At 39.0% G+C, this 16,551-nt stretch overlaps 1 protein-coding gene across 1 annotated transcript in view; it reads left to right on the top strand.

Moving 5' to 3' along the window:
* PLA2R1 (phospholipase A2 receptor 1) overlaps window positions 1-16,551 on the top strand; it is a 115,863-nt gene that overhangs the window by 63,004 nt on the left and 36,308 nt on the right. The window contains exons 12-13 of the mRNA XM_045559081.1: window positions 12,320-12,522; window positions 15,288-15,433. Of these exons, the coding sequence (XP_045415037.1) occupies window positions 12,320-12,522; window positions 15,288-15,433 (349 nt within the window). The remainder of the gene's footprint in view (window positions 1-12,319; window positions 12,523-15,287; window positions 15,434-16,551) is intronic.

Here is a 16,551-nt window from a genome sequence, read left to right on the forward strand (position 1 = left end):
GGTTTTTTAAGTGTATAACTTTGACCTAGAATTTTTTAAAGTATGTTCCAGGAGATATCTCATTTTAATTTTTCTAAATAATAACCAGTTGTTTCAATACTATATACTGACTAATTCACTCTTTTGCCCCCTGATTTGAAATATCATAATTAACATAAACTAACAAGTGTTGGATATTATATTTTTCATTTCTAAAAGGTCTGTTTATTTCTGTTTCACTTTTATTTGGTGGCTCTTTTTAGTCACTTGTTTCCTACTTATATTTTTAACATTCCCTTTTATTTCTTTAAACACGCAACAGCAAGTTATTTTGTGTTTGGTTTGTAACAATGCCATACCTGAAGTTTTATAGGTCTATTTCTGCTATCACATTTCTTATGCTTTGTGGGTTTTCCTGAGAGCTGCTCATTTTTCTTTGTACTTTTCTGTGGAAGTTCTCTCACCCCTAGGTTGAAGTTGGACTCATCCAAAGAGAATTAGCCTTTGTTTCTACCACTCAGTTTGGGGCACTGCCAACTGAGGACCATTTTACAAGCTCTGCTTAAGGTTTTCTTAAATACATAGATAGCATGAATTTAGATGATTGACCTGCATGAAGTTTGAGTTGGGGTTATAAATTCTTCAGGGAGTGATTTCTTTTCCTTACTATTCACTGCCAAGATTGAAAGAGACAAAGTTTACTCACACACAGCTGAGTTTATTCTTAGGTACCCTTACACTAAAGGTGGCCATTTGCAATCCTATTTTAATGCAGGTGTCTTCTATTAGACTCCCCATTTTGTGTATGTCTTAGGTTTCATCTCCTTTTCCTCAAAATCTCCATGCAACTATCAGAGCAGAAGCTCAAGGTCTTCAGGGTTGGAAAGAAATCTTCAGGATGAAACCAACTATGAGGGTACCTTGACTTCCATGGTTTATACTTTTATTTCATTTGAGGACTCTACAAATTTGTTCACTTTATGCCAGCTCAGCCATACATTTATAAAGATGTTTTCAAAGTATTTTATCCAACATTTCAATTGGTTCCATCAGAAGAGTCTTTCAGGGTACCTAATCTGCTGATTATTCCTTATTACATCTTTTATCTCAATACATGGGATTTTAGGATAGAGAAGAGATAACACATGTGTTCAGTCTACTGCTCAGTCTTTGAGAGGTCTCCCTTCATGTACTTTTAACATTCTTCCTCTCTATAACCCTATTACATAATTAAATCCATTCATCCCATAAACTTTTATAAGGCATGTCTATGACCAGGGAAAAGAAGCCTTATTCAATAAATGGTGCTGGGAAATTGGATAGCCACATGCAGAAGATTGAAACAGGATCCATATCTCTCACCACTCACAAAAATTAATTCAAGATGGATGAAAGACTCAAACGTAAGCCATGAAACTATAAGAATTCTAAAAGAAAATGTTGGAAAAACTCTTCTAGATATCGACCTAGGCAAAGAATTTATGAAGAAGACCCCAATGGCAATAAAAGAAACAATAAAAATAAATAAATGGGACATGATTAAATTAAAAGCTTCTGCAAGTCGGGCGTGGTGGCTCACGCCTGTAATCCTAGCTCTCTGGGAGGTGGAGGCAGGTGGATCGTTTGAGCTCAGGAGTTCGAGATCAGCCTGAGCAAGAGCGAGACCCCGTCTCTACTAAAAAAATAAAAAGAAATTAGCTGGACAACTAAAAACATATATAAAAAAATTAGCCAGGCATGGTGGCACATGACTGTAGTCCCAGCTACTTGGGAGGCTGAGGCAGTAGGATCGCTTGAGCCCAGGAGTTTGAGGTTGCTGTGAGCTAGGCTGATGCCACGACACTCTAGTCCAGGCAACACAGTGAGACCCTGTCTCAAAAAAAAAAAAAAGCTTCTGCACAGTTAAGGAAATAATCAACAGAGCAAATAGATAACCTACAGAATGGGAGAAAATATTCACAATCTATACATCTGATAAAGGGTTAATAACCAGAGTCTAAAAAGAACTCAAGTAAATCAGCAAGGAAAAAGCCCCATTAAAAAGTGGGCAATAGACATGAACAGAAGCTTTTCAAAGGAAGATAGACAAATGGCCAATAGACATATGAAAAAATGCTCAATGTCACTAATCATCAGGGAAATGCAAATTAAAACCACAAGGACATATCACCTTACCCCAGTTAGAGAATGGCTTTTATTAAAAAGTCTAAAAACAATAGATGCTGGCATGGATACAGAGAGAAGGGAACACTCATACACTGTTGGTGGGATTGCAAATTAGTGCAACCTCTATGGAAAACAGTATGGAGATTCCTCAAAAAACTATTAAATAAAAGTAGACCTACTATTGGATCCAGCAATCCCATTACTGGGTATTTGCCCAAAGGAAAAGATATCATTTTATCAAAAAGACACCTGCATTCAAATTTTTATTCCAGCACATTTCACAATTGCAAAGATGTAGAATCAACCCAAGTGCCCATCAATTCATGAGTGTATTAACAAAATGTGGTCTATGTATACTATGGAATACTACTCAGCCATGGAGGATGAATTAAGGCCTTTTGCAACAATTTGGGTGGAACTGGAGACCATTGTTCTAAGTTAAGTATCTAAAGAATGAAAAAGCAAACACCACATGTACTCACTATTAAACTGAAACTAACCAACGAGCACATATGCACAGAGGGAAGTAAAACACAGTGGAAATCAAGCAGGGTGGAGGAAGAGGGAGGGGATGGGCAAAAATCTACCTGCCTAATGGGTACAATGAACATTATCTGGGTTATTGGTACACTTATAATCATTACTCAAACATAACAAAACTGATATATGTATCCAAAAACATTTGTACCCCTGTAATATTTTGAAATTTTTAAAAAAGCTAGAAAAAGCAAAAAATAAAAAATTCTTCCTCTCTGTAACCCTATTACATAATTAAATCCATTCATCCAATAAACTTTTATAAGGCATTTATATGACAAAGGGCATAAAAAGTTAGCTAAAGTATATGCCTTTAAGTTGCTATAATCTGGGAGTGGTGATAGCAAGTACAAGAAATAACTCTTATAGAGGTGTTTTAGTCTATTCCTGATGCTATAACAAAATGTCACAGACTGGAGGAGTTTCCATAGTGCAGTGGTATAAACAACAGAAATTTATTTCTCACAATTCTGGGAGCTGGCAAGTCCAAGATCAAGATGCCAGTAGATTCAGCATCTGGTGAGTGCCTTCTTGCTGCATCCTCACATGGCAAAGGGCAAAAGAGCAAAAAGGGACTCGGGTGCTCCCTCAAACCTCTTTTATAAGAACACTAATCCCATTCATGAGGCTGGAGCACTCATGACTTAATCACTTCTCAAAAGGCCCCGCATCTTAATACGCTTACATATGAATTTTGGTGGAGTACATACGTTCAAACCATAGCAACAGGAAAATATGCAATGAGTGTTGTAAGAAGTACAAAATAAAGTACTCTAACAGTTAAAAGAGGGGAGGATTAACTCCCATTGGAGTTATCAAAAAAAGTTGAAGGAGGCAGTGGAATTTCACCTAGGATTTGAACTATCATAGGATTTGATGGCTAGAAAAGTAAAAAGGATTTTCTAAGCATGAGAAAACATACAAAGGCAAGGAAACACTGAGCAACTTTGAGGAATTTTAATAGCTTTATGTAACTAGAAAGTAAGATATATGAAAAGGAGTTATAAAAGATAAGGCCAGAGAAGTATATCGAAACCACAGCTTAATATTATAAGCTAAAGAGTTTTCATTTGTTCTCTAGCTATGGGAAGCCATCGAAGGTTTTGGATCAGAATACTGGGATCAAAACTGTTCTTCACTTAGGGTGTTAAATAGTTGATACTAATAGATACAAGAGACTGCCCTGCAGGATAGCATTTGCATAAAGAGTATCCACTGTAGACTTAGACTCAAGTTCAAATTCCAGCTGTACCATCTTAGGGGAGTTACTTTATTTCCCCACATCTCAGTTTCTTTTTCTTTAAGATAATCACAGTAATAGTATCAACCTCACAGAATTTTTGTGAGGATTAAATGAAATATTACATAGTTCGTGTTGCACTGTAAATAATCAATAAATATTAGCCCTTCCTTATTGCAGAGAAAGAATTTGTAAGATTTTGCCTAAAGCTGCAGAGAGTATCATTGTTATCCTATTAGGATTCCTCACCTATATGGTCTAAGATTTGAGCACCCTGGAAAATCACAGGGCTTTAAAGGAGGATCTGATTGTTGCCTACACACTCACATTTCCTCAACACTTAAGAGTCAGCATTAAATGTTTTTTTAAAAAATTCCTTTAACCTCCTAAAGCTGAAAGAAAGAAAAAGAGAAAGAGATCAAAGAAAGTCAGTTGACATTCTCTCTGTTGAATATGTGGCTTAAAACCCAGTACTTTTTGAAGACTTCCAGTTCCCAGCCCAGCATGTAAAAAGTTTAGAAGTTGCTCACCATCCTAACAAGTAAAAAGCTGAACAAACTGAAAAATCAACTGCTCTTCTTAGATCCATCAAATAAATGATGTCAGAAGGCAAACCACTGTCCCTAAAAAGTGGAGAGACAGACAGGAGGATACAGAGAACCAGAGCTTTCTGGAGCAGAAACCTCCAGAGCAGCCAGTGCTGGGATTGGAAAACCTGAACTGTAATTGATGAAACTGCTAAAGGCTCTTTGTGGATGACTCTAAGAGTTAAAAAATCCAGGGGACCCTGTCACAGGGGGCCCCACAATTTTGTGAGTTCTACTTCCAGGAGCTCTGTCAAGTTCTTACAGAAAACCTATATTCGTCTGTTGTAACAAATGTACCCCTGTGGTGTGGGGTGTCTATAGTGAAGGAGACTGGGGTGGGTGTGGGGGGATGTTGGGGGAACTCTCTGTACTTTCCACTCCATTTTGCTGTGAACCTAAAACTGCTTTAAAAAATTAAGGTTTTTAATTTTTAAAAAAAATATATTTTTTAAAGATGCTTGCAAAGTGAAGTTAAGACAAATGAGATTTTTTTTGTATAAAAGCATCATTTAGCAAAAATCATTTAGGAAATTTGTGTAGAAACCGGTGCCTTTCCATAGCTCTAAACAAGGAACATCACAACTCACTCACTAGAACAATTTTCTTTTTCTACAAATCTCTGAATCTTACTAAAATGCAGAGAGAGTAGTAAACTTCCGTGTCGCACTATGCTGCAAAAAACTAAGAGCTCAGGTATCATTTCTACAGACTTTGGAATTTTGTTAGGAATGTCTGTAACTGTCAAAATAAATTAATACATTTTGAGTAGACAGAATCCTTGGTTTTTAATGTTAACTTCCTTGGGGCATATTTAGATGTCTAAAATTTGGAATGGAAGCTGAGCTCCTTGTCATTCATAAGTTTCTGCTGTAATTTATTTGAGTGACACTACTCTTTTTCTCTTTTCCCTGAAGCAAAAATAATGCAGTGATGCTCAGTTTGGCTCCTCATGCTGATTGACATTGAGTAAATTGTCTCTGAATAAGATGAAAATGTAAATCTTTTTTGAAGAAAATAGCAATATAAAAGCCCCTGTGTTTCCCTTTTTCTTTTAAATTGCAGCTTGCAGAAACACCACCCTAAATCACATTTTCTTTCTTGCCTGTCACAAAAGAATCCATTAGCTGGGTCCCCACGTCAGAATCTTAATCCAGAGAAGACTGACTATATGAATTGACCACTGGACAGGAAGCCTGCAGCTTTTTATAAACTCAGCCAAGGCTCCGTCCTTATGTCATGCCTGCAAAATATTCAGTCTGTGGTGGAATCACACTTCTGCCATTTTTTTCAATTTTGTATTATGTTCATCAAATAGTATAATGAACCAGCATGTATCCATCACCAAGCATCAGCAATTTTCAGTTCATGGCCAATCTTATTTCCTCTATACCCCTCAGCCCTTCCCATATTTTTTCATAGCAAATCCCAGACATCATATTGTTTCATCCATAAATATTTCAGTATTATTTCCAAAAATAAAGACTCTTTTCTATATATATATTTTAGTTGGCCAGATAATTTCTTTCTATTTTTAGTAGAGACGGGGTCTCGCTCTTGCTCAGGCTGGTCTCGAACTCCTGACCTCGAGCGATCCACTCGCCTCGGCCTCCCAGAGTGCTAGGATTACAGGTGTGAGACACTGCGCCTGGCCTAAAGACTCCTTTTTTAAAAGCATGATAATACAATCATCATACTTAAAAGTAATTAACTGTAATTGCCTAACATTGTAAATCTTCAGTCAATGCTCCAGTTTCTAAATGACTTATAAATATTATATAATGTATTTTACAGTTTGTTTGAATCAAGATCCAAATAAGTTGCATGCGTTGCAATTGGTTGATAGGGCTCCTAAACTCTTTTCAATCTCTAGGTTTCCTACCCCACCCAATCCCTACTTTTATTTATTGATGCAAATAGATTTAGTTCTATAAATTTTCCTGCAGTCTGGGCTTTGTCGATTGTATTCCCATCATGTTGTTGAATGTGGGAATACTCCATCCTCTTTATTTTCCATAAAATCGGCATTTTTATTTTTAAAGAGTTAGAATCAGAGGCTTGATCAAATTTATATTTTTTATTTTTTGGAAATGCCATTTTGTAGGAAGTTATGTGTTCTGTCTGGAGGCACATAATGTCCAATTTTCTCTCTTTTTGTGATATTAGCAGCCCTTGATGATCAATGCCTATATCCATTGATTTATTGGGTTTTTTTTTTCATTTATAGCTGGAATATTTCTATAAGGAAGTAATTCCTCTCAATCAATTTTTTGGTTACTCTGTGGTAGTTTTTAGAGGAAAAATAGAATAAATGCTTCGTTTTTTTCCCTTTACTAGTTTTCAAAATGCTTATTTCTTCATTAGCATCCTCTAACAGTGACAAATTAGAGGGTTTCTTTTTTTTTTAGCATTACTATGAAGTAAGGGTTTTAAACATATTTGATATGTTTTAATCCATTACAATTATCCTTTTCAAGCTGAAATTGCCCCCATCTTTGTGATGGGAATCTCTTCAAGAACTACCTTCTGAGTCCTTTTGATGTGATGCTAGTAGTCTTTGATAGTGTCCTTGCTAGCTGGTATGACAAGATGTAAATTTTTGCTCCAGATCTAGAAACATCCATTTCCTCAAGGAACGCTGGTTCCTGTTTATGGAAACTGATATTATTTCAATATCACAATCTGGACATACAGGTGGGTGATCATAGTTTGTGGGTTTGTTATTGTTTCCAGGCCATTTCAGTGAACAGATCTAGGAAACGTGTGTGTGTGTGTGTGTGTGTGTGTGTGTGTGTGTGTGTGTGTGTAAGGTGAAATACTTTTTGAGTTCAAATTTATACTTTCAATCTGAATTCAGAAATACAAGGTTTTTACCTAACCTGTCTTTATCTGTATTTCCTTTCTTTCATGTTCAAATGTCCTATTCTCAAAACACCAGAAAATTCTGTTATTTTTATTAAAAAGCAACAGCAAAGCAACTCTATGACCCTTGGTATTTCAGAGAAGTAAAATATTCAGATGAAACAGGAAAAAATGGTTTTCATCCCTACTAAACATTGCGACTGATTAAAGGGAAAGATGAGAAATTAGCTTCTCACTCAAGGCGAAGCTAATGCATATAAACTAAAATTTACTTTGTACTTAGATTAAAGATTCACTATAAATGGAGGCTGCTCTATAGTGAAAGAAAGTAGGTGAGTCTGTACCTGTTAAGTCATTCCAAAATGCTTTCCAAAGTTATATTAGAGCCTTGTAGATGTCTGTAACAAAAAAGGAACACTTGAGGTTACTATTTTGCCACAATTCGTTCTGTGAAAAAATTTTCATTTCTAGATATAGATACCACGGGGTGTCTCACTCATATAGGATAACTCCAGGGCACATTCACCCCAATTGTTCCAAGTCAATGGAAATCTTCTGCCAACGACAAGGAAAATAGGATCCCAGTGGAGCAAGTCATATTTGTTTGCTTGAAAGTGTCCTGAACATAATTAAGTAGAAAAATCCTGCCCCATCAGTAGGCGGACTAGATAGGCCAATCTATTTTCAGGTTCATTGGAGTTCTGAAATGAACCACCATCTACATGAGGCTAAACCCAGTCTTGTTTCTGAGCACCCTTAGGACATTGCCACATCTTTTCATAATCACATAAATAACTGTCATACAAGGTTAAAAAGGTGATAGATCTCAAAGAAATGCCATGGCCACACAAGGGAGAGAAACATGACCAGAGGAATGAGAGAAAGCTCCACGGAAAAGGAGTATAAATTTAAGGGAATTCATTCATTCATTCAGCTGTTCATTATTATTCATTCATTCAGCTGTCCACCCTCCCTGTACCTTGATATTGTCTCGCAGTAGACTCAAATAAATCTGGTTTCAAATCCTGGATCAAACCCACACTAACTGTGTGGTCTTTGGCAAGTTACTGGCCGGGCATGATGGCTCACGCCTGTAATCCTAGCACTCTGGGAGGCCGAGGGGGGAGGATCGCTTGAGGTCAGGAGTTCGAGACCAGCCTGAGCAAGAGTGACACCCCATCTCTACTAAAAAAAAAATAGAAAGAAATTAGCTGGACAACTAAAATATATATATAGAAAAAATTAGCCAGGCATTGTGGTGAATGCCTGTAGTCTCAGCCACTCGGGAGGCTGAGGCAGGAGGATCGCTTGAGCCCAGGAGTTTGAGGTTGCTGTGAGCTAGGCTGATGCCACGGCACTCTAGCCCGGGCAACAGAGTGAGACTCTGTCTCAAAAAAAAAAAAAAAAAAGAAAGAAAAAGAAGCAAGTTACTAAACTTCTATGCCTCAATTTTTCCATCCACAAAATGCAGACACTAATGCTTGCCTCAAAGAGTTTTTGGAGTTAAATAGGGAAAAGACCATACGAAATACCTCACACAGTGCCTGGCAGATACACAGCACTTCAGGAAAGCTCGCCTGGTCTGCGGGAAGAGCTTCACCTTTCTCTGTGGAGAAGGAGAGGAAAGGAAGGGAGAGGGTAGGAGGGAGGGGAGAGGACTCGAGAGGTGAGGATGTGAACGGTGGTTGCAGGGAATGGGGAAAATAACTAGGCCAACTCTCGTGCAATACCTGTCTAGAGACGCTGAAGGCCCCGCATGTTCCCTCTTAACTGATGCCGCAGTTTGCTCGGTTGGTTTGTTTTCAGATATTTGACCGAAGAGGTGGAAGTGCAGGCTTTCCCAGCTCGCTTCAGTTTATAGGGCTAGATCGCTTTGTCAAAGGGAGGAGACTAGAATCGTGAACTGGAATTTCTTAATTAACACAAAGTCTCCCCATTCATATTTGAGGGAGAGAATGAAGGGGGCTCAGGGGAAAGACAGGTAAGGAGAATCTGTTGAAATGTGAGATTCACCACTGAGAAAAAGGATAATGATTTTCTTCCCCAATGGGAAGTGAATTATCAAATTTAAAAACAATTTCTCTGAGAGAAAAACCACCTCCTCTCTTTCCCACACTTCTACCCTTATTATCTGGCTTTGCAAGCATGCATCCCCATGATGTAGCTTATAAATTTAGTTTATATCTCCCTTAGCCCAGCCTCCCTTTATTATACCACTTTACTGCTTCTTTGGGGCTGAGACTCTAAAATTTGGGTCAAATGTTCCATTAAGTTAACCACTTTAGAATACCAATAACACTCCTGCAGCACTTTTCATCTTCATAGCGTTCCACAAACATCTCCTTCTTCACTAATGAAGATGAGTTGAATATCTATAGCATCTAAAACCAAAGCTATTTAATCATTGTCTGATGTGGGAAAGTGAGAAAAATGCAAGACCAGCAAAAAAGTATATTACATTTCAAACTTGCTGATTCGAACTTTTAAAAAAAATTCTTTGAACATGCAGGCAAAACTCATGCCACAAAATCTCAGTTTTTGTAATGAAAGTGGCCACAAGAATAGCAACATCTTAGTGTTTTCAGCTCTTCATGTTTTACAGAGCGCTTTTCAATACATTATTTCACTTGATCTTTACAAAAACCTATGAAAAGAAAAGGAATTATTATCCCTGTATTTTAGATAAGGGTTATTGTGATTAACATGCTCAAGTTTCAAGTTCCTAAATATTTGTGCTGGAATTAGAACCCCAGACTTCAGGCTCCAAGTCAGAAGTTCTGTCCACAAGTTTTCCCACTTGTGCTCTGCAGTAACTGGAGGTTCCGCTGGGGCCCCTCAAAGGCTGCTGGGAAAGGACAGATGGAGGAATGTGGCAGGAGCGCATGTTTTCCCTCTTCTTCCAACTAGTGCGACTGCACAAGCATATTGCATTTGGAGCTTCCACGTGCATTTCCCCAGTTCAATTTCACAGCACACAGCATGCAGCATCTCCTCTGTTCATGACCCAGCTAGACTGCAAGCTGCATTCCAAAATTACACTCAACAGGCCCACAAAGCTCCATTCATGGCAGAGGCAATTGCGTACTGTAATCTCTCTCCTTTGCCATCCGCCAACCCTGCATCTTTAACACAAACTAGCTGTTCTGGGCCAATGGAGCCATTTGATGGCCCTTCTATGGACCAACTCTCCCTTGACTTCCTTTTCTTCTATATGAAACATACCGAACATGTTTCTTCTTTTGCAATTGGCCATTTTTACCTTTGTGGGTCTCTTTGATACATGAACTTGCAAACACACAGGATCAGGAGCTTCCTGCAGATCTGGACTCCGTAGTCGCTGAGATGCTGGTGTCTAACACACGGTGTGCACCCAGGATTGTTGAAGACGCAAACACTCCCGTTCTCCTCTCTTTATTCCTTCTCTCTCATCAAACTCTTCCATTCCTTCAGGAGATGTCTATGTCTTCCTCTGTCTTCTTTCTTCTCACTCCCACTCTTCGTTTTCCCTCTCTTTTGTCTTTCTGTGAGCCTAAAATAACCAAAACAGGGCTGACAAGGATAATACCAGTTATACAGTATTTAAAAAAAATTGAAGCCATTACTTCTGAGGGGAAATTAAACAAGATAAATATCTAGTAACAAGTGACTACATTTTTAAAATTGTCTTTATGTCCAGAATAATCACAAGTCTTCAAATACTTCATCTATAATTGCTCACTTTTTATAAGCAGGCCTTGAAAACTCTTTTCTCCTTTTTCATCCTTCAAAATTCTGCCCAAATGTCACTTCCTGCAAATTCTTTGCTGACATCTCTGGTCAGACTTCATCACTGCTTCTGTGTCTACTCCAGAACTTTGAACCCGTCTTTACTCTAGCACTTCACACATTATGTTTATTGAAGTTGATTGTTTAATGTCTCACACTGAACTAAGAGTTGGTTTTCGTTTGGTTTTGTTTTATCCTTTTCTGTCTAGCAACTAACATACAACCTAGCCAGGCACATTACAGATGCCGAATTTTTTGTTGTTGTTATTGAATGTTGATGTAATTAACTGAATGATCACCCTGGATTCCAGAAAAACAAGCTCATTCTTACTCATATTTTATTCTATTTTTGGAATGAGATTATTTTCTACTACTCCTCACTGAAATTTAAGCTATATATTTTTAGCTGTTTTATGAGTTGTATAGATTTTGCTAACAACTTAAGAATCTTAACTCAATTTCTGAATTATTTATATGGAAAATATATTTCATGTTCTAAAATGTTCAAAGATACACAAAAGAAAAAAAGTGGAGTTTCATCTATAACTAAATGTCTATTACGGTCTATTACCTTTCTCACTCTCTCTCTCTCTCTCTCTCTCTCTCTCTCTCTCTCTCTCTCCTTCCACCCCCCTTTCCCCTCATGTCTGCTCTGTCCCTGCACCCGGAGCTTCATCTCATTGAGAGAATTTATCTCATTCTCTCCTTTCTCCCAGGGTTTACAGTTTGGTTTTCTGTTGAGTGCCTTGTGGTCTACCTTGAACCCATTATTTACGTATTTTCCTCCATCGAATCTGTTGTCAGGGGATGAGAACTGTGCATTTTTCGTCGCTGATTTTTCACAATGGGGTTTCAAAGCCCAGCACTGAGCCATGGGGTATATCTTGGTTCCATGGAGGAACAGCTCCTAGTTGCTCCTCATTTGCCATCTGAGCTCAAAGAGGACAACGTCCAATTTTCAGCCTTCACAATCGCTTTTCTCCCTCTCTTCTGTCTGCTATTCTTTTCTCCAGAGATGAAGAGAAATGAGATAATCATACCAATAAAGCATGCTTTTTCGTCTTTATTGTTCTTGTCTGGGTGCTTCATTATTAGACGTCAATTATTCAATACTCTGAAGAGCAGTCTTCTGAGCACAACACGTTTTAGTTGTCTGGTATTTAAAGTGCTTGTTTTCCACTTTTAGGCTACAGCGGTGGCTGTGTTGCCATGCGAGGAAGTCATCCGCTTGGTCGCTGGGAAGTAAAGGACTGCAGACGCTTTAAGGCAATGTCCCTGTGCAAGCAGCCAGTCGAAAGCCGGGAGAAAACCGAGCATGAGGAGAGATGGCCCTTCCACGCCTGCTATTTGGACTGGGAGTCAGAGCCCGGTCTGGCCAGTTGCTTCAAGGTAACACCAAGGTTACTGGGGCTTTCTTAGCAGGACCAACACTATTTCAGTTGGATCCATGTATCCTAAATTCCTTTATTCCAGCACCTTTTTTTTTTTCCAGAACAGTGCCTGGCAAACAGCAGGTGCTTAATCAATATTTGTTGCCTGTCTCTATCCTTTCAGTTACATTCCAAATAATTTTTAAGCCCAAAATTGGCATATCCTGGTGACATTGAAGGCTTCCTCATGAAGATTGATATCTGTTAAGAAGAAATACCGTGCACCAGTCTTAATCCTTGGGAGGGGAACACCATGCACTGGTTATCAATCCTGGAGGAGGACTCTAAACCCCTGCCCAGTTTCTGCTAAGGTTCCCAGCTCTCGCAGGAGGTTTTGCACAAACTCAACTGCTAGAGGATGAGTCTGGTGAGACAAAACACTCACACAACAGGTCAGGCAAAGCAACTTCATTAGACGTTAAGTATCCCTGATCCAAAATGCTTGAAACCAGAAGTATTTCAGATATTGGAATTTTTTCAGATTTTTGGAATATTTGGAGCATTATTCTTCCTGGTTGAGCACTGCAAATCTGAAAAGCTGAAATCTGAAATTCTCCAGTGAGCATTTCCTTTGAGTGTCATGTCACTGCTCAAAAATTTTCAGATTTTGGAGCATTTTTGAGTTCAGATTTTCAGATTTGGGATGCTCAACCGATATTTACAGATAGGCAACAAGTAACAACAGAAACCTAGAATCCGTGGCAAGCCAGTCCCCCAAGGCTCAGGAAAGCTGCAGTCTCGTCTCCACATGCCCCCTTCCCACCACAGCTGCGGGATCGCAAAAGCACTCGTCTCTGGGCTTTATACCCCAGGGGCAACTGGGTCACTGGGCTAAAGCATCGTAGGACATCCTGTTCTAGGGGGGATAAGGGCAATTTCCCTTTGTCTCAGGATGTTGCGTTCTCAGTATCTTCTGCCTGAGAATCGTAAACAATGGGGGAAGAGCTGAGTCAGCGAGGATCATTTGTGGACCTGTCTGCCTGGAATAGTGAGGCCCCAGTCAATATTGTCCTTATTGCCAAACATGTGCCAAATGAAGGAGGCAGATACTGTCTAAGTATTAAAATGGTGCAATTTTATACTGTTGGTAACCCAATGAATAAAGTTCTTATTATGGAATGATATAATTCTGCTAATAAAGATAACTTTTGCAGCTTGCCAGACACCTGATAATCAAACAAATTAATACATACAATTGGTATATATGTGTGTATATGTGTGTGTGTGTGTGTGTGTGTGTGTATATATATAAATCTGTGAAGAAATGCCTATTTGAAAACCGGCTTTAGATCCTATATGTAAATCAGTTCCTACAATTTACTTGTCAGAAATACATTTTCTGAAATATTATGTTTTTATGTCTGGTGGTTTTGTCTTGGTTCATTTTACAAATAGAGTTTCACCAAATCTTGCGAGCAAGTTCTTTCCTGCAACTGGGCACATGCAGAGCAGAATGAAGATAGACTAACTCCAGAGCTGTTGCAGCTCATGGATGGCATGGGACAGCTGTGCGTGCACTCTGTTTAAGTTGTACACATGTATTAATATAATCCTACATTAAATTGATAGAATAGTGTGGCCAAAATTGACTTTACAGAGCAATAAGTTAAACTTCAGAAATGAATAAACTGAGGCCACTGAGATTTGTCCAAGATCACAATTATTTACTGACAGAGTTGGAATAAATCCCCAGTCTTGGGACTCCTGGTCTAGTGCTTTTTCTACTATATATCACCCTGATGTGTCAACAAATGCATAGTATGTGATGGGCATGGTGATAGGATTTATGAGTTTAGAGTGATTCGGGAAGACATTCCCAGAGGAGGTGAGTTTTGACATATAATTTAAAAGATGGAAAGGTTGTGCTGTGGTCCGCAGGATTTGGAAAGTCATGCATTCTCAGCAAATCAGTCTGGTAAGGCTGGCTGTGGGTATACCTGCCTGGCATCAGAGGTTCAGGCTTAGTGCTGGGCTGTTAAGTATGAGAAAGGTGCAGAGGCCCAGGATCATGAGCTCTGGGTCCTCAGTCCCTCACCCGGAACTTAAAGCCAAAAACAGACCCTTCCATTTGGCTGACTTCTTTCTGCTACTGTGAGCACAGCTGAAAAACAGCAGAGAATTCAGACACAGCTGAACCACTGCACCTGCCAGTTCAGCTAAGGCCCAAAGACGCTGGAAAGATACCTGCCCTAGGTCCCAGGTCTCTTTCCTCATTTCTCACCATGGGTCAGTCAGATTCATGATCATTACACTAATTCTAATTTGTCAGAAGTCAATCTGACAGGATGGAAAGTCATGGACCCTGGAAGCAAGGAGTCCTGGGCCTAATCCTAGCTCAGCCAGTTTGTAGCTGTGTAACCTAAAATTCTCAACCTCTGTTAGCTTGACTTTCCTCATCTCTTGACAAACATTTATTAAAGGACAAGTACATGCCAGTCATGCCGGTGACAGGAGACTTAGGGGAAAAAAGTCCTCAAAAAGCTCATTTATAAAACTGAACTTGTCATATCTTCATCAGGAATTTGCTGTGAGAATAGAATAAGCTAATGGTTTTATGATGACTAGGCACATTCTAGCTCAATAAATGTTACATCTTCCCACTAGGTCAAGCTTCCAATAAAGACTAATGACAAATTATATTACTTTTCTGAGCTGTTATTTTCTTGAGGATAAACAGCCTCACCTTTTCCATGACAGTGTTACTTTTCTTCTTTTACTCTACAGGTTTTTCATAGTGAAAAAGTCCTGGGGAAAAGAACATGGAGAGAAGCTGAAGCATTTTGTGAAGAATTTGGGGCTCATCTTGCAAGCTTTGCCCACATTGAGGAAGAGAACTTTGTGAATGAGCTCTTACATTCAAAATTTAATCGGTAAATACTTGTTAGTTTTGAAAAAAAATTACAGTCAAATATTCCATCTCCCAGTCATGGCCTCTTAGGGGTGAGGATCCTAAATAGTTTTTTTTTAATTCCAGTGTTTATATTAAACCTAAAGCCAACTAGCCACTAATTGCAAAAGAAAAAATATATATACACATAGTTATATATATTTATATATGTATTGCACCAAGTTCTCATTTCATAAAACAAATAACAAAGTGACAGCTATTTTTGCTAGTTGAAATCTTTTCTGTGTATAAGTCAGAATTTTAGAGCTTTGCTGCCAAACTCAGAAATCATCTAGCCCAGTGGTTTTCAAAGTGTCGTCTGAGGATCTGAGCATCCGGGAACTCTAAGGAGCAGGAGGGGCCATGTGGGCAGAACAGGTTCCCTGCTCACTGTCTCACCAGGGCACTCCAACTAGCTCTACTGCTAATTATTTTGTATATAATAGGAGCCCATGTAAAATTTTGTTTGGGGAAAAAAAATAGTCCCACTGATTTTTTTTAATTTCAACCCAACCCCCTAATTTTACATACACGGAAACAAGCGTTTACTTACCTGAGTCCATCTTGCAAGTTTATAGAATCTTGAGTTCTGTGGAGTTAGAAACTCAGGTTTAAATTGGAAGAAATCTAAAAGGTCTCGTGCTCCTTCCCACCCAACACAGGACTTCCTTCTACCGCATTCCCACGGTCATCCGCTGTCTGCATAATGCCTTCCGGTCTCAGAATGCTCCTTACTTGGGAGAAAGCCCATCCCATTGTTGATGGCTGGTTTCAAAGAACAACTTTCTAGTAAGCCAGAAATCTCCCTCCCCTCAGTTTGGAGCTAGAGCAATACAGATCAAGTTTACTCTACTTTCAAATATTTGAAGACAGCCATCTTGTCTCGATTTTGAGTCTTGCCCCCACCACCACTTTGGGCTCTCATTCTGGAATGTTCTTGTCAGTCACTACATTTGGGAGTATCTTCTGTGGAAGGGGCACAGTTAATGCATAGCTGGCTAGAGCACCCAGTAGACATGGCAGACAATATCCTGCCCCTGAGGACGTTTTGGTCTAAGGGCAGCACACCTCCATGGCTCAATTCATTTATTTAATGAGGAC

The sequence above is a fragment of the Lemur catta genome, chromosome 8, assembly GCF_020740605.2.
Source record: "Lemur catta isolate mLemCat1 chromosome 8, mLemCat1.pri, whole genome shotgun sequence".
Classification (NCBI taxonomy): Eukaryota; Metazoa; Chordata; class Mammalia; order Primates; family Lemuridae; genus Lemur; species Lemur catta.